The sequence below is a fragment of the Plecotus auritus genome (genome assembly GCF_963455305.1).
Source record: "Plecotus auritus genome assembly, chromosome: 13".
NCBI classification, from domain to species: Eukaryota; Metazoa; Chordata; class Mammalia; order Chiroptera; family Vespertilionidae; genus Plecotus; species Plecotus auritus.
Genome location: NC_137779.1, coordinates 10820673 through 10842202, shown reverse-complemented (window position 1 = coordinate 10842202; position 21530 = coordinate 10820673). Strand labels below are relative to the sequence as shown.

Below are 21530 nucleotides of genomic sequence, written 5' to 3'. Positions count from 1 at the left end.
CTGGGTTGGGGGAGGATTCGGTCAAGTCCCTTCTGGGGCCCGGCATCCAGTGGGTGCTCACTTCATGCTTAACCCTCTGCCCAACCCCTAGTCACAGGCCTCCGCTGCAGCGGGACTCCCCCACCTGACAGGATGTCCCATGACTGCCTCCCACAGGCCCCCTTCCCGTCAGGGTCTGCGGGCCCCCAAGCTGAGGTCACTTCCCTCCGGGAAGCCACCCCCGGGGGAGGGTTCCCTGCTGGGCCGGGGAAGGAACCCTTTGGAGGCTGAGGGGAAGGCAGGAGGGCTCAGGGCCCCCCCTCTTTCTCTACAGAGATAGCTTCTTCTTAAGGCTGAGTCCTGAGACACCCACACACCCACCTGCAGGCAGAGGGTCAGATCGGGACCACGTTCTCAGAGCAGGAACCTCTCACAGCAAAGCTGAGGGCAAAGCTGAGGTAGTGAGTTCCCCGGCGCTGGAGGTATCCTAGTCCGGGCTACCACTAAGCTGAGTTGAACCCCTTAGAACCAGTCCATTCCTGGCCTTTCCTTGACTACATGAATGGAGCATCCTTCCCAGCCCCCCAAGATGACACTTCTCTGGGCCTCAGTTGCCTCATCTGTAAAACAGAAATAAATGCTGGTCCCTCCCTGGAAGAGACCATGTGAGCATAAAATGAGTTCGTGCAAGGAAAGTACTGAGCACAGCACCTGGCCGTTGTGGGTGCTCAGTCAACACTGGCTCTGTTGACAGTCCCGTAGCTACTCTCCGCCTCATTGTCTCTCCTCTCCGCTCTCCCCATCTCCTGGCCTCACTCTCTTGTTCTCACTCTACCGTCTCAGCCTCGAGGTTTGGGGGTTTGTTTCTTTATGTCTCCCACACTGGCTCTCTCCGCAGCTGTCCTATATCTGCCTCAGCGGCTCCCACTTTGATCTTGGCCTCTGGCAGCCTCTCTTGCCTGTGGTCTCTGTCTCTGTGCCTCTCTCTCCCTCTCTCTCTGGGCCTCCATCTCTCTCTTGTCTCTGCCCCAGGCGTGAACTGGTCACTGGCTGCCGTGGCTGCGGCCGCCCCCACACCCGGTCTCAGGGGCCCAGCTCCTGCAATCCTCCCGCTGACATCTGGCCAAAGCCTCTTCCCCTCGGTTCAGCTGGAACAAGATTGGAATTTTGCAACCAAACATTCCTAAGGAACAGAGGAGGGGGTGGGAGACAAACAACAAAAGCAGACGCACAAAAACAGGCCCAGAAATGGAGCGTGCCCGACCCATGTTCCCAACCGCCATGGGACAGGCCCTCGTGGCCAGCACAGCTGGGTGCCCTCAAGGCCCGGGAGGCGGGAGGGGCGTGGCCTGCTCAAAGACACCCAGCAGAGTGGGTCACTGAGAGAGCCCAGCCGCCCTCCAAGCCGCTGGTCTGAGGCCTTCCCCGACTCCCAGGCTGAAGAACCTCCAGCCCCATCTTAGACCCATTGTTCTGGCTGAAAATCTAGGCCAAGGCCACAGTGGAGGAGAAGGCATATTTCCGCCTCTGCTCCCTTGAACATCTCGAGATTGCAGTCCAGGCAGGTCACCAGGGAACCCGCTGGCCCCCCTCGGCCTGGTGTGGGGCCAGCGCCAGCGGGAGAGGTGGACGGGCGGGCGGCAGCGGGCGTTGTGGGTCGCAGGGCCCGGCGGGAGGACAGCAGCTGCCCTAATTACTCCGGCTCTCCGGGTTCCAATCTCGTTTGAAAAGGACTCCAGGGACGCAGCCTTTAATAACTACCAGTAAACAGGCAGGAAAATCGATACCTGGTAAATAGAGCCCTGGAGAGGCCTGACTGGCGGGCTGGCTCTGACCCGGCCCAGAGGAGCTCCCAGAGTCCTTTGTTGTAGAGCTGGCCAAGGCTGCCCTTAGGAACCTTGTCCCCACCCCTAGCCCCAGGGGCCCCATGTGTGCTTTGGCTCCTGAGCCGGTCTCCACTCCCTCTCCATGAACATGACTCCTCCTCCTTCCCGCTCCATCTGAGCCCTGACCTGTGCCAAGTAGGTTGCCTGTTTCAGTTGCAGATGCTTCCTTTGTACCAGGCTTTGTGCTGGTACTGGTAACACCGATCTGATCCTTATCCTCCTGAAAGCCATCGACCAGTGAGGAAGATTAAGAACAAAACCGAATAACTGAATCACAGTACAAGGATAGACATACAAAAACGCTGCATATAGCAGTGAACAGCAAAGCACTTCCTGGAGGAGATGAGCGTGTGGAGGGTTTTGTTGGATGAATAGGAGTTTGCAACATGAACAAGGGCTGGGAGAGGGTGAATGTGGGTAATTGTGTAATAACAACAGGCATCTTAGCTAACATTCATCTAGCACTTACGCTAGCCCAGCGCTCTGCTAAGCACCCATGACATACATTATCTCACTTTGTCCCACAGTTGGTGTCACTACCCCCATTTTACAGATGAGAACCCTGAGGCTATATGTGGATCCAGAATTTGCACATGGCCTGTGAGACTTCTGAGTTGTTTCAACCACTTCACTCTGCATCTCCCACACCTGACCTGCTTGGCACACAGAGGTGGTTAACTAAAGCGAGTTCCCATCCCTTCTCTTTCCTTCCCTTCCTATCCAGGGCTCACACCTTCCAGGTAACATAGCACCTTGACCCTCAGCAGGAGGCTAAGGGTGCTACTTCAGGCATATCAGGCCTGAAGATCATCACTCATGAGCCCCCATTTTGCAGACAGGGAAACTGAGGCCCTGGGAGGAGAAGACCAGCGCTCGGGAGCAGAGGCAGGAACAGGACCTGGGATTTCCTCTCTAAGTCATCCCCTCTCAGGGCTGCCCTGGAAGAACACTGTTGTCAAGGGAAAAAATCAATATGCACACACTCAATTAAAATGATAAATCAGACATCAGAAGGAGGCTGCCTGGAGGCCCTGGGGAACTTTTCATATGATTGGTTGGAACATTACAGGAGCCCAGGGACCCATCCCCTCCCTGCTTCTCCCACACCAACAGCTGCAGCTCTGTGCCTTGATTTCCTCAGCTCTTGGGGTCTAGGCAGTACACAGGGTCGAGAAAGTCCATAGCCCTTGGATTCTAAGTTCTAACAGGGAGAGCCAGCCAGCGTGGCACAGTGGTTGAGCACTGACCTATGATCCAGGAGGTCACAGTTCAATTCCTGGTCAGGGCACATGCCCGGGGTTGTGGGCTCGATCCTCAGTGGGGGGCGTGCAGGAGGCAGCCCATCAATGATTCACTCTCATCATTGATGTTTCTATCTCCCTCTCCCTTCCTCTCTGAAATCAATAAAAATATATTTAAAAAATAAATTCGAACAGAGAGAGAGCAGGACCCAAGTGAGAACAGTCAGAGGAATCTGAGCAAGTGGAGTCGGGGAGGGGGGTGGATCATGATGGGTCCCCACCCACCTGGCTGCAGATTCCTGGGCCAGGCTCCCTGGGGGATGCCAACTACCAATGGAAACACGGTCGTGAGGGCCTGCTGTGTGCCAGGCACCGTGCTAGACCCTTGGGATACAGCAGCCATGAGCAAAGCAGTCAAGATCTCTGTCCTCGTGGGCTGACGGCCTAGTGGGAGGTGACAGGGAGTGAAGAAAGTATGCAGATGACACATCAGGGCAGGCAGTGCTAAGTGCCAGGAGGATGGGAATGGGAGGGCAGCCGTTCCGGGGGTCTGGGAAGGTCTTGAACAGAGATCTAAAAGAAAGGAGGGAGGAAACTATGGGGGCTTGTAGGCGTGGCGAGGTCCTTTTCCAGGGGAGGGGACGGCATATGCAAAGGCCCCGAGGCTGGCAGCGTTTGGGATGTTTGAGGAACAGCAAGCAGGCGAGGGTGGCTGGAGTGAGTGAGAGGGGGACTGTGTGGACCACGTAGGGCCTCGTAGGTCATGGCCAGGACTTTTATGCCAAGTGAGCCATGGGAGTCGGGGAGGATTTGGGGCAGAAGAAGGATGCGAGCTGACTTGCACTGAGCAGGGTCCCTCTGCTGCCATGTGGGGGACACATTACAGAAGGCAAGGCCAGAAGCAGGGACCGGCCACAAGTCTACAGCAGTGGTCCAGGCGGGAGACATACCGGGGCTTGGACTGGGTAGAAGCGGTGCAGTGGGAGAGGAAGGGTCCGGTGTGGGATGTGTTTGAAGGTAGAGGTGATTGGATTTACTGAGAGACTAGACATGGGATATGAGGGAAGAAGTGAAGCCCATGTTTGGGGGTTTGGTGGCCAAGCAGCGGGAAGGACAGAGCTTCCAGTAACTGCAACAAAGAAGACTTGAGGAGGAGCGGGTTCGAGTGGGGACAGATCGGAGCCATGCTTTAGCAGATCTAAGGTTGAAAAGGTGCCGGGAAGGTGCCGAGGGGGCAACTGGACACACGCGTCTGGCTCTCAGCGAAGAAGATGTGGCTGGAAATGACCAGCCTTAGAATCATCAGAGACAAGGCAGTATTTGTCTCGATGGTTCCTTTTATCAGCCCCACAAGGAAGGCCTGCTTGTGCCCATTTTAGAGCTGAGAACAGGGAGGCTCAGAGATGTTGAGTCACCTGACCATCGTCACAAAGCTGAAAAGTCAGGCAGTCAGGACCTGAAATGAGGTCAGCCTGCCTCCCAGCCCCGGGGCCCTGCCCACACCCTGTTCTCTGTGGCTCTTCTCACCGAATCCTCCCAGCAGCCCTAGGTGAGAGGGCAGGGTGAGTCACAAACTAGCATCACCTTCATTTTCGAGATGGGGCCACTGAAACCTAGGGGGGCTTCCGGGACTTGCCCACAGCTGAGGAGCAGGCAAGTTTGCCATTTTCCGCGGGCATGCCAGATGAACCCAGCCAAAGGGTCTTTCCACGCTGGCCCCAGGCCAGGGCAGGCCAAAGGCTCTGAGAAGTCCTGAGCCTGGACGCTGGGTTATGTCTGCTTAACCCAGTGTCCCATGGAGCCTTGCTCTCAGGGAGCACCTGGAGCTTTGGGAGCCCGGGAGCAGGGGCTGGGAGCGAAGCCTCAGTGCCCTCGTCTTTGAAATGGGGGCCCGGGTATCCACCTGGCTGGGCGGCCATGGGTTTTTTACTTCTTTTCGAATGAGCACTCAGCATGGAGTCCCCCAAAGAGCAGATGTCAGCGAATGTTTGTTAAAGGAAGGAGCAAATGAACAAACAGGTGAAGGAAAAAACACACGAGTGGACCAAGGAATGGGCCGGTGCAGGGATAAGCAAAAGGCACGAGGGAAGTGAGAAGAAGGGAGCCATGTCTGAGCTAACGGATTCACTCTTACATCCAACCAGTACCTATGAGCCCCGACTGTGTGTCGGTGCTGGGGATACAGCCGCGAATAAAACAGTCCCTTCATTGTGGCGGTGACATTCCAGCCAGAGGCAGAAAGCAAGAGGAGTAGGTAAAATAGAAAGTATACCAGATGGAGAAAAGGGAGGAAGAAGGAGAGAGGGGAAGGAAAATGTGAACAGGGGCACACATTTTAAAACAGGATGGTCGTGAATGAAGGAATGACGGTGCATGGATAATGGCGTGAGGGAAGGGGTGAGAGTAAATGCAGGTGTGAATGAAAGCATGGTGGCTGACTGCAGGCATGGGTGAAGGGACCAAGGGGAGGATTGTTGGATGAATGAACTGAGGAATATATGAATGTGTGGACTAGGGCAGGAAGAAATGAATGCGCGGCTAAGGAAAGAATGATGGAATGAGTGAGTGAACTAATGAGGGTCTGCATGCCACCCACGTGTCTGCATGGATCTCTGCCCCCACTGGGTGCTGACTCGGCTTGACCTTGCCTGGGGAGCCCCCCACCCCCACCCCCACCCCCACCCCCACTCCCACCCCCACCCCAGGGCCGAGATGTAGTTCGGTGCCTGGCTGGCCCCTGGGAGGGGGGAGGGAGCCTGCCCGTCCTGCCCTCGCCCTGCCTTGCTGACGTGCATCGCGTGCTGCCCTGACACCACCCTTGTGGACCCGCATCCCGCCCTGCACTGATCGCACCCACCCCGTCTGTGCTGCCCCTCCTGCCCCTCCGCGCATCCCTCAGCCTCGGCCCTGACTCCTCCCCTTGTGAGCGCAGGCACCATGCGGCCCGTGCGGCGCAACTTCTACGACCCCTCGTCAGCGCCGGGCAAGGGCATCGTGTGGGAGTGGGAGAACGACGGCGGCGCCTGGACGGCCTACGACATGGACATCTGCATCACCATCCAGAACGCCTACGAGAAGCAGCACCCCTGGCTCGACCTCTCGTCGCTCGGCTTCTGCTACCTCATCTACTTCAACAGCATGTCGCAGATGAACCGCCAGACGCGCAGGCGCCGCCGGCTGCGCCGCCGCCTGGACCTCGCCTACCCGCTCACCGTGGGCTCCATCCCCAAGTCGCAGTCGTGGCCCGTGGGCGCCAGCTCCGGCCAGCCCTGCTCCTGCCAGCAGTGCCTGCTGGTCAACAGCACGCGCGCCGCCTCCAACGCCATCCTGGCCTCGCAGCGCCGCAAGGCGCCCCCCGCCGCGCTCCCGCCGCCCCCGCTGCCCCCCGGAGGACCACCCGGCGCGCTCGCCGTGCGCCCCAGCGCCACCTTCACCGGCCCCACGCTCTGGGCCGCGCCCGCCACCAGCCCCACCGAACCTGCGCCGCCCTCCGGGGCGCCCCCGCGGAGCCCGAGCGCCCCCAGTGGCGCGCCCACCCCGGGCCAGAACAACCTCAACCGGCCCCGACCCCAGCGCACCTCCAGCGTGAGCGCACGTGCCTCCATCCCGCCTGGGTAAGACGCTCCTGGCGCAGGCGTGGCTGCCCAGAGGGCTAGGAGCAGAGAATTACAATCGTAGTAATAAGCATAAGCAATATTTAGCATCTATTAAGTATTCACTTTATGTCAGGCCTTAACTAAGCGCCATAATGCGTTTCCACTCATTTATCTCCACGCACGAGGACCCTGTGCGGTAGGTACTGCTCACTCCCAATTACAGATGAAGACCCTGGAGGGGGAGGGTCTATAAATTCCAAGATCGCACAGTTCACAAGTGGTGGGACTGTAGCAACAATAATAGGGTGTGCATTCCATGTTTATTTGCTAAACTTGATCTGCATCGCCTCGTTTATTACTCCAGCTAATCCTGTCATGCCCACATGACAGATGGAGAGGCTGAGGCCGGAAGAGGTGTGGTACCTGCTGCCAGTCACCCAGGTGGAGAGCAGGGGTGGAAACCCAGGCCTGTAGGGTCCAGAGTCTGAGTTGTGTTGGCTTCGAATTTTTAGATGATTTCCACCCCCAGCCCCATCCATGCCCATCTCACAGGAAGGCTCAAGCGAGCACGGGCCACTTATCCAAAACAGTCCCCCAGAGGCCGCACCTGAATTATCACCATCACTTTGGCCTAATACTGTGGTTTGCAAACTGGGTTCCGGGGACTCCTGGGGTGACCAGAGATAGTGGCAGGAGAGGGTGATGGATAAGGAGAAGTCACACACAGAAACCGGCCTCTGCTCTTGTTTTAACCAAAATGGCCCTTTTTTGGAATCTTTTATGAACTGGCAGGATTTCCCAGTGGGATTTCATGGAGGAAGGGAACCCAGGTCAGACCAAGATTGGGAATTCCTGCGTTAAGGCATCCAAGCCCAGGATGGGGACCCAGTGAGCCTGTTGCTGCTCGCCCAGACTAGTTTCAGCAGAGGAACGGTCCCTGAGGGGGTGGGAATGAGAGCCAGGAGCCACGACTTGACCTTGGGACAGCCCGGAAGGGAAGAGACCAGGTGGCGTTTGGATCATGATGCCCAGGAGGAGGGGCGGGCACCAGAAGCCAGCGCTGCTGGTATCACTATGCATGGCCCAGGGGATTGACCGTGACGACCTGAGACAGCAAAGGGCATATCTGGGTACAATCTTTGAGGTCACCTCCTCCAGACCTCCCCTTTCCCCAGGGGAAACTGAGGCCTTGAGAAGGGAAGGGACCCTGAAGTCAGGTGGCTTCTGTCCTCTTGAGAGTCCGCTTAGGTTCAGATCCCCTCTTGGCCACTTCTGAGCTGTGAGATCTGAGCCTGGTCCCTCCCCTTCATCGAGCCTCAGTTTCACCATCTGTGAAATGGGAGCGGGACTCCGCATCCTGTGGAGAGGCTGTGTACCTGGACAGTGTCTGCACGCCGCAGCCGTCCAGCAGTGACAGGGGACTGTTTTTGTTATCCGGGAGGAAGGTTGGTGTGGGGGCGGGGGCCGTAACTTTCCATGGGCAGATCGCAGCTGCCACCTGCCTGCCTCACCCTTCCCTTCCCCTCCAGGCCCCTCCTCTCGGGCAGGCCCAGTGCCAACAGACAGGACACCTCAGGAGGCCCGGGAGCTGGAGTGTTCATTACGGCTCCTTGTCCTTAGCAGCCTGGCTCCGGCTCCCTGATGAAGAGGAAGGGTTGGGGGCCCCAGAAGGACAAGAAGAGTGGGGCGACATACTGGGGTGGGGGTGGGAGGGGGCAGAACCAGGGAAGGTCCAGGGACCTCGGCAGCTAGAACGGGGAACCTTCTCTTTGGGACTGCGTTGTGTCCGCACTGGTGGATTATGGGATTGGGGTGGAATGGACCGGAATAGGGTGGAGCAGCAAACACGGGTGTGTGTGGTGCATAGCAATAGGAAGAATCGCTCTGTGAGCCTTTCGCATCAGTTAATTCTGCATGTATTTCATGGGTTGCCCGGTGAAGTGAATTTCTTAGTCACGGATGAAACTGGTGAAAGCCGCTGTTTTAGAGTAGGCTGGGAATTAGTCGGCTTTTATTGCACAATATTAATCCTTCACACGTGGACTGTGGGTGCAGGTTCACAGAGCACACGAGACAAATAGGGTCCAGACTGATGGGGAGACAGACAGAGAGCAAGTAAACGCGGAAATGAACACGATCACTGGAGAGAGAGGGAAGTGCCGGGGAGGGAGTGGGGCGGGGCAGTGCGGCAGAGGGGATGGGTGGTCAGGGCAGACCCCTCTGAGGAGGCAGCCAGATCGGAGAAAGGCTGTTCCAGGCAGAGGGAACAGCGGGCATGACTTCAGTGGCACCAGAAGGACGTGGCTCTTTCGGGGAAGGGCTAGACGTGAGAGGAGGGCGGGGTGTGAGAAGGGAAGGCCCCAGGCAGGGGCGCTGTGAGTGCAGAGGGTGGCGGTGGGGCTGCAGCCAGCAGGTCCGGGCACCTCACGGGGGTAGAGGTTCCTGCTGGGACCTTAGGAGCTGAGATGTTTCCCAAGTGGAACTACAGAGCCAGGTTGGGGGGCGTCCGGGGAGCCGGGGCTTGGTGCTGCCAGCCGTGGGCAGCCATAGAGTGTGCTAGAGCTCAAGGGGGCTGTGAGGAGGGAAGGGTGGTTCCTGAGGGCACTGATCATTAAGCATGTCCCCTAAGACATACCAGAACTCCGTTCTCCTCAGCCACGTGCCCCTACCCCGCCTATCTCCTTCCGTCCTCCTCCTCCTGGGAGCTGTTTGTGACCCTCAGAGACCAGACAAGGGCTCCCTCATCCCTCCCTAGCCTCGCAGAGCCGACCCAGTCTCACCTCTGCCCCTCTGGCCTACCCTCCCCAGCCAGACAAGCTGCGTAGAGATCCCCCAACCCTCATCTCCAAGGAGCGCCACTTCAAAATACCCCTGGCTCAGAGTGGGGGGTGGGCAGGACCCGTGAAGTCTGCTGTCCTGTTGCCAAGGCAGTCGAGGCCCAGGTGCAGCCAAATGAGGGGATAGGGATGGGGTCTCTGAGGAGCCAGGTAACCAGGCCTCGCACCCCCACCCTGGTCCCCAACACCCGCCCCCCCGCCGGCCCCCAGTCCTCACGGCCCCGCCCACGGTCTCACCTCTGTGTTCTGGTGTCCAAATGTCCTTCTATAAGGACACAGTCATGTTGCTCAGGGCCCGCCCGAGTGACCTCATCGCACTCTCTTCTGCAAAGCCCCTGTCCCCACAGTGTCTAGGGCCTGGGCGTCAGAATTCAACGAGAGAGGCCCGAGAACGCCACGCACCGGGGACAGTCCCTGTGACTCTCATAGCTGAGTCTTGTCTCTTTCCGTCCCTGTCTCCCTGGCTCTGTCTGCCTGTCTCTATCTGTTGCTCCTTCTCTCCTGCCTTTTCCTTCTCAGCTCCTTCTCCCTTCCCCTGCTCCCTGCTCTCCACACAGACCTAGTCCTACCCCGTCCTTTCCCAGCTGGGCGACCCTGCATGCCCAGCTTTCCCTCCCTAGCCTCCGGGTCCCCCTCTGCCAAACAGCTAAAACCACGCCACTCACACGGGAACCTAAAAGGCGGCGTGAGCAGCATGGAAGGGAGTGGACTCCTCAGAGCGCTCTGAGTCCATCCTCATCCCACCCTCATCTCAGCCCTGGGTGGGCCACAGCCTGGAGGCCCAGAGACAGCCACTGCCTTGCCCCAGGCCACACAGCCAGTGGGGGCAGTGTCTCCATGACCGGGGTTTTTTCCACTCGCCCCTGTGCGGGGGCGGGGAGCCAGCTGGCGGCCGGGCCTGGGGGACAGCAGGGGTGGGGAAGATCCGCCCTGTCTCCCGAGAGGGCAGCGTCCAGCCCTTTGGAACACAGCTGTGGGCAGACTCAGAGTTTCCACCCCATGCGGTGGAGGGAGGGAGAGAGGGCAGCTGCAGGCCTGTTTTTCTGTACTGAGCACTCACATGTCGTCCCAGCCTCCTGCTTGTGACTGACATGCGATCGCCTCTCTTAGTTCCCACTTTGTGGGAGGCAGGTCCTATGATCCCCATTTTGCACGCTCCCAAAGCCTGGCGCTTGCTCGAGGTCACACAACTAGGACTCTGATTCAGAATCCCCCCTCAGGATATTGGGGTGTCCCACCCTCCTGCCTGCACTCTCCACATTTTGAGCCATGGTCCCAAAGACACCCCCAGCCCCCGCCACAGCCCTGATTCCACAGGGTGTCAGGGGCCCCGAGCAGAGGCTGAGTTTGGGCCCTGCTTCAACATCTCCTCTCCCTGTGAGCCCAGCGGAGCCCATGCCCGCTCTGGCCCTCAGCTTTTGCACCTGTGGGGTGGGGCTGACAATCCCGGTCCTTGTCCAGCTTGAGGCCAAATGTCAAAGTGGCTGCCTTTTGAAGTCTGCACCACTGACATCCCTCGGGGGCAGCGGGAGAAGGTGCGTCTCGCTCCCCGCTGAGGCGTGCACATCGCCAGCCTCCTCGGTGCCCGGAGATGCCGTTGGCCTTTTCAACCTCTGGCTCTGGTTCCTCCTGTTTCCTGGGTGCCAGCGGTTCCTGCTTTTTCAGTTGTTTGTTTCTTTCGCTTGCCCTTCTCTTGGGCTGTGTGCTGCTTCGTGATCCATCCGCCAGCACTCCTTCTGCTTTAAGGGCGCTGACCCTGTACCTGTCATCTTTTCCCCAGTTTGCTGTTTCTTGTTACCTCCCTTCTGCCTTGTGTTTGTCTGTTCCCTGATTAATTAATCCACATACATCAAGCAACTACTGTGTAGCAGGTGCTAGTCGGGACCCTGGAAATACATCATGAACGAAAGAGACCACCCCCACCCTCCTGGAGCTCACATTCAATACGCAAACAATAAAAATAAATTCCAGAATATGGTAGAGTTGTAACTGCTACAGAGTAAAAAAGAAAATGTTAAAAGGGATGTAGGGAGTGGTGAGAGGAATGTCATTTTAAGTAAAGAGGCCAGAAAAGGCCTCCCCGAGAAGGTAACATTTGAGCAAAGATTGACGGAGGTTGAGGAGTAGTCCACTCAGAACTGGGGTGAGAGTTCCGGACAGAGGGAACAGCTTGTGCAAAGGGCCTGAGGCGGCAGCAGCTGGTATGTTGGAGGAGGCCAGTGTGGCTGGTGAGGCTGCAGGGGGAGAGGAGGTCAGACATGAAATGGGGCCAGCTCTCCGGGGCCCTGAGGGCTGCGTCGGGGACTTGGGCTTTGACTTGTGTGTGAGCTGGGAGCCCGCAGAGTTGTGAGCCAGGGAGAGACGGGTGTGACTTTGTTGTAACAGGGTCACTGGAGATTGAGAACAGCCTGCAGGTGGGGCTGAGCGGGAGGCGGGAGCGGTGGGGAGGTGGTCTTTGATGTGGTGGTTATGCTTGAGTGTTTTCCTTCTTTTTTTTTTTTTTACTCCTAGCAGTGATTTTACGTTTTCACTTAAAAGAGTCCACATTCTGTTTCTGCAGTTCTTTAATAGGTGTCACATCTAAATGCTTAAAAAAAAAAAAAGAACTGAAAAGCGCAACATGAGGAGTCTCGCCCTCAGTGTGTCCCCACCTGGCCTCTCGCCTGCCCACCCTCCCCCTTCCTGGCCTCACGGGGTGTGCAGTGGCTGTAACTCCACAGCTGCTGTTTCCCCACCGCCTCAGCCTCATCACAAGGTCAAACCAAACACCCCCCCCCCCCCACCCCGCAGACCTGAAGCACTTCCTGCCCCGCTCCCTGGGAGGCCAAACCACACACTCCTGTCTGTACAGGGCGCCCCAGGCCGTGGGAACCAGCCCAGTCCTCCTCTCCCCTCCCCTCCCCTCCTCTCCCTGCTGGGCTCCCCCCACAGAGCGCTGCACTGGGCAGGCAGAGAGACCAAGAAGGTGGGAGAGAGAGTGACCCTGATCCCCAGGCCTCGGGGTAAATCTGACCCCCAAGTGGCAACCGCCCCTCAAAATGTCTCCCCAGGGGACTTTTGCCCCTTTCATCCCTAGGAGTGGACGGGTGTGCAGGGGTGAGAGGCCCTGTTTGACAGAGGGGAAACTGAGGCCCATAGAAGCTCTGGGCTTGTCCAAGCACACAGGTGCTGGAGCAAGGAAAGGGGAAGTGAGCACGGCCTCCAGGCAGCAGCCAGACGGCTTGCACGTTTTGCTGGGTCCGTGGGGCGCCCAGTCTTCCCAGCGCTGGCCGGGATGTCCTCAGGCTTCTGGCTTCTGGCTTCTGCAGAGGGGGTGGGCGGGACCCGGTGGGGCCCAGGACTGTGGAGGGCAGGGTTGGGTACAGGTGGATTGGGCACTGGAAGGGGACAGGTGACAGGAGCAGGCCCAGGGCGCATGGAAACCCCATGGCATGGCACTCTCACTTCTGCCTCCTCCTCACCCTCTTGGACCCAAATGCCTGAGGCCTGGGCTCCCCTAGGCCTCCCAAGGGGCCCCTGGGTAAGTGCCAGGTGCTCTGATGGCTCCTGATGCCCATTGGGGGGCCTGGAAACCATCATCAGAGAACGGTGACACCGTTGGCAGGGCGTCCAGGGGCAGGGAGACGAGATGCAGGTAGAGGGGTGGAAACTCAGCTGCCCTCAGGGAGTGTCAGTGTGGCTTCCTGCTGTCCCGGGGCCCTGAACTGCCCTGGTGCCTGGGCCCGAGCGGGGTGGCCCGAGCAGACATCGGGACCCACTGTGCAGCCTGCACAGGGCTGAGCCAGCCCAGGGCCCAGGGCACAGGCTCAGCCCACCTGGGGGGCACAGAGGTCTCAGAAGGCTGGCACCTTTCCAGATGGCCCCGCAGATCAGCCAGGTGGGATCATCCTGCCCACTGACTCAAAACTCCAGGACCCAGAGCCAGTTGGGTGACCCTAGTGAAGTCGCTTCCTCTCTCTGGGCCTCAGTCCCATCATCTGCAAAAATAAATGACGAACACATTCCATCCTGAGCCATCTCTGCCCACATGGCAGCGACTCCCTGGAGCAGGGTGTTGAGGAGGATTCTGCAGCTGCATTTCTGGCTCGTGGGAAGGAGTGCTGGGATTGATTGGTGATGCCTGTTATGGGTGTCATATATTTGCCATCCCTGCTCCAATTTTGTGTCGGATGGAGTGGAGAGGGGGGTGGCATTTGGCATTGGAGCCACTGTTTCTATAGATACTGGACCGCCCTCTGAAGAGACCACAGAGCTAGGAGAGCACTTCCTTATTGGGCTCAGCTTCCCCATTGAGTACTTACTGAGAACCCATGTGAGCAAGTTTCATCCTCGATCTGGGGTCACAGGGCCGGGTCAGAGACGCTTCCAGAAGCTCACCATCTGGGGGAAGAGATAGGGGAGGAACCACACAACTAGAAAGCAGGAGCGAAAATGTCTGAGTCCTCAACAGAAGAGAAGCACAGTCCCTTGGGAATGAAAAGGAGGAGTGGCTATGAATTCGCTTGATGGAATCTGAAGTGGCCTCCTGAAGACAGTAACCTTTTACCCTGTCTTCAGAGGGCAGATGTGACATGTCTGGGCTCCCCAAACCCTTGCATGGAACTCCTGCCTCGGATTGGATGGGGAGCATTTCCGGGAATTTCTTTGAGAATGTTCGCTTGGGCTGTTCCCACAGGATGCCACTGAATGTGGTCACTTAGAATGCATGTTGGCCCAGACCCTCCAGGATCAGCAGCTGCGGGGGTGTTTCTCTGGGATTTCTGCTCAAGGCTCACTTCAGATGTGTAAAAAAATCATGCGGACAGTGTCCCTGAGCATGTGCGCAGGAGTCTTCTTGGAACCTCCCCTCAAAATCCGGGCTGCCTTCATTCATTACGAAATAAGTGTTTACTGAACATCTACTATGTGCTAGACATTGGATAGTCAGGAGGGGCTCTCCGATGAGGTGGGGTTGCAACAGAGACGGAAGTGAGCCCTTCAGCATCGGGGGGCAGAGGGCACAGCAAGTGCAAAGGCCTTGAGAGGCAACCGTGCTCGGCAGGTTAGAGCAGCAGCAGGGGTGTCTAGAGTAGAGATGGAGGGAGTAGGAGGTGAGGTCACAGAGGCAGGAGGGCCTGGTCATGCCACAGAGTTTTTGACATCAGGTCGCGATCAGTGCTATGACAAAAAAAGTAAGTTAAGGGCAAAGACAGTTACCTCTGGAGTAAGGTGGTAGGGAAGGCCTCTGATAAGAAGACATTAATTAGGACAGCCGGCCAGAGTGGCTTCAGTTGCTTGAGCATCATCCCACAAACCGAAAAGTCACTGGTTAGATTCCCGGTCAGGGCACATACCTGGGTTGGGGGCTCCATCCCCAGTAGGGGGAGTGCAGGAGGCAGCCGAATGATGTTTCTCTCTCTGTCCTTTTCTCTTCCTCTCTCTCTAAAATCAACAAAAACTTTTTCTTTTTATTTAAAAGGAGATATTGGGGCAGAAGCTTGTGTTAAGTGAGGAAGCAAGACAGGTGGCTATCTGGGAAGAGCATACTGGGAGAGGGATCCGCAAGCACAAAGGCCCTGGGTGGGGACATGCCTGGCATGTCTGAGGAGCAGCAGGGAGACCAGGGACGCGGGGTGGAGGGATAGGGGTGAGCATGGGGGAAGTGGAGCTCCAGGGGTCAGTACTGGCTATAGCGTGTAGGGTAAGAAAGCCACATTTACTCTGAGCAAGGTAGGAACCGTCAGGGATTAAGGGCAGAGGACAAACAGGATCTGATGGGGGTGGGGCATGAGCAGGAAGACCAGCGTGGCTGCGGGACCCACTTCTCCCCTGGGGTGGCCAGGCCTGGCTTCTGGTCAGAGCAGATTTCAAGGGGATTTAAAGATTCCTGTGACCCTTTGCCAGGCTGGGCCCCAAAAGGGCGGGGCAGAGAGTGGAGGGCGGCCCCGCTTCCGGGAGGTCTGCGGGCAGCGGTCTCCTGTCCAGGGCAGGAGGATGTTCTCACTGACTTGGAGGAAGCAGCACATCCCACATCAAAAGGGGGCCCAGGTGGCTCCCACGCTCAGGTGTCGTGGGAACCCTGCTACCCTGGGTTCTCGCAGGGGGCCTGCAGGTTGAGAGGGGCTGGGGCTGCTTTGGGGCTGTCCCCCAGATCCCTGGTAGGTAAATAAAAACCAGCCCCGCCGTCACGCCCCACTCACCACCCTCTTCCCAGGAGCAAGACTGACTTTGGTAGCCCAGGGCTCGGTGGCTTTTCAGCGGTGCCAGAAATTGTAAGAAAGCCGAGACCTAAAACCTTCCCAGGCCAACGGCTCAGCGAGACCAGGGCCAGGAGCTGCACCCATGTCTGCCAAGCGTGCTGTTTGCTTGAAGCCAGCTCCCTGATGCCAACTGTGCCTGCCAGGGGCTGGTGACAAGGCAGCATTAGCCAGGCTCAGTCCTTCGCAAGCAGGCTGTGGGGCTGGAGCAGCTTCTTCCCCAGCTGTCCCTGCCCCCTCCCTTCCTGCACCCCTTCCTGGCACAGCCCCCAGGTCCTCGGGCTGCCCCTGGCTTCCAGAACACACTTGTTTATCAAAATGCACCCATCCAGGGACCATGCCCACCCACAGCTGAGCACTGAGGTCATGAAGACGCAGGCAGACACGCTGTGCAGGTCATAGCAGGCTTCCTCTCACCCGGCTCTTATAGGTGAGGTATCATTATCCCCATTTTACAGATGAGGAAACTGAGGGTCACAGAGGTTAAGTGACTTGCCCCAGCTTGTCGCTGCAATACATTCATGGTTTCCTCTCCACCATGGAGAGCAGTCACACCATGATTTAGGGGGCGGAGGTGCAAGAGGTGTCTCTACTCATCCAAGATGACACAGGGCCGGCGACCGATGGGGACAGTGATGGTAAATGCTATTGGAGTCTTTCTTAGGTACCGGGGATGGTGCTCGGCCCTTGACGTGTAGACCTTCATTGACTCTTCACAGCAAACAGAAGGAAGGTGCCACATTATCCCACGTTACACAGGAAACAGGCTTATGAGGAGGAGGAGGGTGTGCTGAGGGTCACCCAGCTGGTCAGTGGTTGACCTGAGATATGAGAGCAGCTCTGGGTGATTTCCCAAAGTCAGAGCTCTCTGGGGGGAGGGCGAAGAGGACAAGCAGACTGCATTTTCCTAGGGTCTCTTCAGGACAATGCCTGAGTCTCAGGCCCTGACGGCAGTAGGTATTGCAGACATGCAAAAAACATTCGTAATCAAATGTGTTGGGAAAACCTGGGTGTACCTCGCTAACCATGTTTCCTTATGCAGGACTTACCAGCCTTTAACATGCTCAGATATGATGTGAATTTTCCGAGAGGGAGACTTTGAAGTGTTTCCTAACTTACTGGGTCCCGGAACCCTTCCTTCCCAAACCTTTGCTGGGGAGTAGGCCTCATACAGCAAACTGTGAGAGGCGGGAAGGACTAAGCCCCTGACGGTTGGGTTTCAGGCACAGTGGCCAGTGAAAGGGAGCCGTTGGAACCCAGGTGCTCTGACCAGGGAGGAGGCCGGCTGAAGAGTGGGGGAGCGTCGGTACCAAGTCTAGGGGTTCGTTTCATTATAACCGGCTGAGGCCCTGGCCACACCCACCTTACCATAGAAGGATGTCGGAGTCGGAATGCAGTTCCCTGGGGATCATTCTGGATGACTGGGACAGGCACAAAGCTGTCACACGATGCCCAGGGTCCCCTGACCCTCTGGTGTGGGGACTGCAGCCTCTTCTCTTCGCTCCTCAGGGTCCCCGCGCTCCCGGTGAAGAACTTGAATGGGACCGGCCCAGTCCACCCGGCCCTGGCAGGTGAGATCCAGCCCACCTGTTGGCTTCATAACTCCATCCCTTAATGAGCTCATGGGCGGGGCCAGAGGACACACCCTCTCTCTGGGTGGGCGGGGCCCGGAGAAGGCACTCTTCTTGGCTTCAACCTGGGGTGGGGTTGAGGGGGGAGACCCAGGGCACACCCCCACTCATCCACCTGAAAACTCCAAGATTACTGGATGTAAGCAGGTAGGCGGAGTCTGAGAGAGACGCCCATGCGTACACCCAATAACAGAAGGGTGGGAAGTGCAGGGTGGGAGGGGCCTGGAGGGCGCCCCACCCCTGACTGTCCAGGCCGCGCCCCCAGGGATGACCGGGATCCTGCTTTGCGCCGCCGGGCTGCCCGTGTGCCTGACCCGGGCGCCCAAACCTATCCTGCATCCGCCCCCGGTGAGCAAGAGCGACGTCAAGCCCGTGCCTGGTGTGCCTGGGGTGTGCCGCAAGACCAAGAAGAGGCACCTCAAGAAAAGTACGCCTTCCATGCCCCCCCACCCCTGAACTGAACCCCACTAACCCTGGGCCACAATCCCTCTGACCGTCAGCTCCAACTTGCTCTTGGACTCACCTCCATGTCCTGATCTCAATTCCCGTTCCCCCCACGCCTTCTGCACGAACTCCAATTACATCCCACCTGCAGCAACCCCTGACCTTTCACCCCTGCCAACCCACCTCTCCAACCCCTGACTCCATCTGAGTCACGGCCTGGGGGTAGACTCTGGGCGCCCTCGAGCCCACCCCCTTGTGTCCTTGCAGGTAAGAACCCTGAGGATGTGGTTCGAAGGTACATGCAGAAGGTGAAGAACCCACCTGATGAGGTGAGTGCCAGGGGCCATGGACCTGGGCTGAGGGCGCCCTGCCTGCAGAGAAGAGAGCCCTCTCTCTCCCCTCCCCGCCCCTCCCCCCCAGCCCTCCACAGGAATTCCTCCTGGTTCTGTTACAGTCCCTCCTCCTTGTTTGTGGGTTTTGCCTTTTCACTTTCTCAGCAATGTCTTTTGATAAACAGAAAGCTGAGTGTAATAGAATCACAGGTGTCAATCTTTTGGTGATTGACAGTGTTTGTATCTTTCACCCACAGTTTTTAGGTTTTGCTGCTGCTAGTCCTTAATCCCTGGGGCGGGGGGGCGGGGGGGAGGGAGCCACATATCTGGATTTGGTAGGGCGTCCTCTCCCTGTGATAGATGGGTGCCGGAGAAGGGACGTCCTGCCCTGCCCAGCCCTCCGCCTGCCCTCTGTGCCCCGCAGGACTGCACCATCTGCATGGAGCGGCTGGTCACGGCGTCCGGCTACGAGGGCGTGCTGCGGCGCAAGGGTGTGCGGCCCGAGCTCGTGGGCCGCCTGGGCCGCTGCGGCCACATGTACCACCTGCTGTGCCTCGTGGCCATGTACTCCAATGGCAACAAGGTGGGCCGGGGGGCAGTGCGTGGGGAGCTGGCAGGGGAGCCCAGTGCAGCTGGGACCTCTGGGGACCTCACCCCGCCTCCCCCGCTGCAGGACGGCAGCCTGCAGTGCCCCACCTGCAAGGCCATCTACGGGGAGAAGACGGGCACTCAGCCCCCCGGGAAGATGGAGTTCCACCTCATCCCCCACTCGCTGCCTGGCTTCGCTGACACCCAGACCATCCGCATTGTCTATGACATCCCCACAGGCATCCAGGTGAGCCCCCTCGGACCCCTGACCCCAACTCCTTCCACCCCTCCAGAGGCCCCCCCCTCCTGTCTGTGGTTCCAGCCCCTGCTGCTCCTTCCCGCAGGGCCCTGAGCACCCCAACCCAGGCAAGAAGTTCACCGCAAGAGGCTTCCCGCGCCACTGCTACCTGCCCAACAACGAGAAGGGCCGGAAGGTGGGTGTTGTGAGGGTGCAGGGCTGTGGGCCACGGCTGCTCTCACATGCCTCCCCCACCAGCAGGGACATGACCACCTACTGTGCGTCTAGCCCTGCCAGGCACTGCTGAGGTCAAGGTCTTGACTCCATGTTACAGATAAAGAAACAGCCTCAGAGAGGGCAAGTAACTTGCTCAAGGTCACACAGCTAGTAAGTAGTGGAGCCTGTATTTGAACCCACGCAGTCAGGCTTTTCACCACCTCACTATAGGTGTTGTCTGCTTCTACTTATTATTTTTCGAGAGAAGCCAGAAATTCTGATTTTTTAAATATTGCCAACGAAGTCACATAGTGTGGGGACCAAACCAAACTGCAGAGGGCCATCGCTTTGAGACCCTTCCTTCACCCCAGAAGAAACAGGCAGGTAACCTGGAAAGATCCATCCAGAAAAGAAAATGGCCAAGCCTAGCAGCCACAGGGCATCCTGCTGGGCTCAGCAGGCCTCATGGAGCCACAGCGTGGCAGGGAGGGGAGGCGGGGCTGGAGGGAGCCATGGGCGGGGCTGCCTATGACCCCGCCCATCACCTGGCTCTCCAGGTGTTGCGACTGCTCATCACCGCCTGGGAGCGGAGGCTCATCTTCACGATCGGCACCTCCAACACCACGGGCGAGTCGGACACCGTGGTGTGGAACGAGATCCACCACAAGACCGAGTTCGGATCCAACCTCACGGGCCACGGCTACCCAGACGCTAGCTACCTAGACAACGTGCTGGCCGAGCTCACAGCCCAGGGCGTGTCCGAGGCCACCGCCAAAGCCTGAGGCCCCAGGCTGCCCACCTTCCCTCCTGCTTTGCCCTGGCCCAGCACAGGCCTCCCTCCACCAGGTGTGTCCTCCTCGTGGCCCAGGTTCGGGGCTGGGGAGGAGCCTGTGGAAGAAGCCGGAAGCGGTCTGGGAATTGGGCTGGTGGCCGCTGGGAATGATGGGAAGATGGCAGGCCATCCAGCTCCGACCCTGAGAGGATCGCAGGGAGAGCACCAGAAACCACAGCGACCTCCCTACCAAAAAGACGGAGCCCCACCCCTCACACAAACACGTGTCCTGTTGAACACATGCACGCGCACCCACGTGCCTCTACTTGCCCCCAGTCTTGGGGGGAAGAGAAAGAAGACCCCTGTGACACTCCATGTGGATCCCATGTGTGTCTGTCACCTCCGTACACGCTTGTCTGCCAGCAGGAGGATTCAGGTCAAGCACTGAGGGACCTGCTGGGGCTCCTGGGGGACATAGGGGCACTTGGGGCGCTCAGCTGACCCCGTCTGTGTCGCCGTCTCTGCCCCCAGATTATTGAGCAGTTCTGCAAAGGGGCAGGCCAGAGAGAGGGGCGCTAGAGGTATCTTATTTTGTGCTCGTGTCTCCTCATCCTCTGGGACCCTGACCTCCTCCTCCTCCCCACCCATCCCCAGGCCCTTGTCTGTCCCAGATAAAGGCACTGTTCGCCGTTCCTCCCACCCACCCCATCCTCTCCACCAAATCGTTTCCAGTGTCGAGATCCGAAGGCTGGAGCTTCTGGCTTCAGGAGCGAGAGGAGGAGGCCTAGTTTAAGCCAGCAGGTCTGAAAAAGCCGACTGGAGAGCATAGAGTCCATTTCCCTTACTTGGAAGTGGGCAGTGGGGTGGCTGATGGTCTCAACCAACCAGGGGCCTGTTGCCCAGGCAACTCACCAGCTCCGCCTCTGTTGATTGGCTGCCACGGTGGAAGTCAGCCAAGAATTAAAGGGACGCCAGAGATTGCTCTTTTGAAAACCTACCAGTCCCACTGTGGGTGGAGAAATAAACGGTCTTTCTCCTCCTCGCCCTGTCTTTTCCTGCCAAGGAAGGAGGGCGGGGGGTAGCTCTGTTCCTGGGGACCTTGCAACAAATGACGACCCTAGGACCATTGCCCCTCGGGCCTTGGGCAGCTGGCGAGGCAGGTTTCCCATAATTCTCTTGTCCTGGGGCAGAGGGTGTGATGGCGGCAGAGGCAGACCTACCCAAGAGGACAGAGGTGAAGGTTTGTTCTCGGACAGGGGCACCAAGCAATGCACAGTTTTCCCTGGTACAATTACAAGGAATAAGGGGCTCCGCTGGGAGCTCAGAGCCTCTGAGAAAATATGGGAGAAAGCTGGGAGACCCCATGACCAGCTCCTTGGTACCCTAGAACCCCAGTTTCTGCCCTGGAGGAGGAGGGCCAGGTTCTGTCTACCGAGCCGAGCCGGGGACACATCCCAGGATCTGCAACAAGCTTCTGATTAGCATTTGCAACAGCCAGGAATGCCCAGGAGGCTGTTGTGGGTGCTGCGGCTCC

At 58.2% G+C, this 21530-nt stretch overlaps 1 protein-coding gene across 1 annotated transcript in view; it reads left to right on the top strand.

Moving 5' to 3' along the window:
* DTX1 (deltex E3 ubiquitin ligase 1) overlaps positions 1-21038 on the top strand; it is a 31039-nt gene extending 10001 nt beyond the window's left edge. Inside the window, exons 3-10 of the mRNA XM_080650255.1 lie at positions 6039-6720; positions 17285-17346; positions 17672-17833; positions 18118-18179; positions 18607-18765; positions 18856-19017; positions 19115-19204; positions 19782-21038. Of these exons, the coding sequence (XP_080506381.1) occupies positions 6039-6720; positions 17285-17346; positions 17672-17833; positions 18118-18179; positions 18607-18765; positions 18856-19017; positions 19115-19204; positions 19782-20006 (1604 nt within the window). The 3' untranslated portion in view covers positions 20007-21038. The remainder of the gene's footprint in view (positions 1-6038; positions 6721-17284; positions 17347-17671; positions 17834-18117; positions 18180-18606; positions 18766-18855; positions 19018-19114; positions 19205-19781) is intronic.
* Positions 21039-21530: the final 492 nt, after the last annotated feature.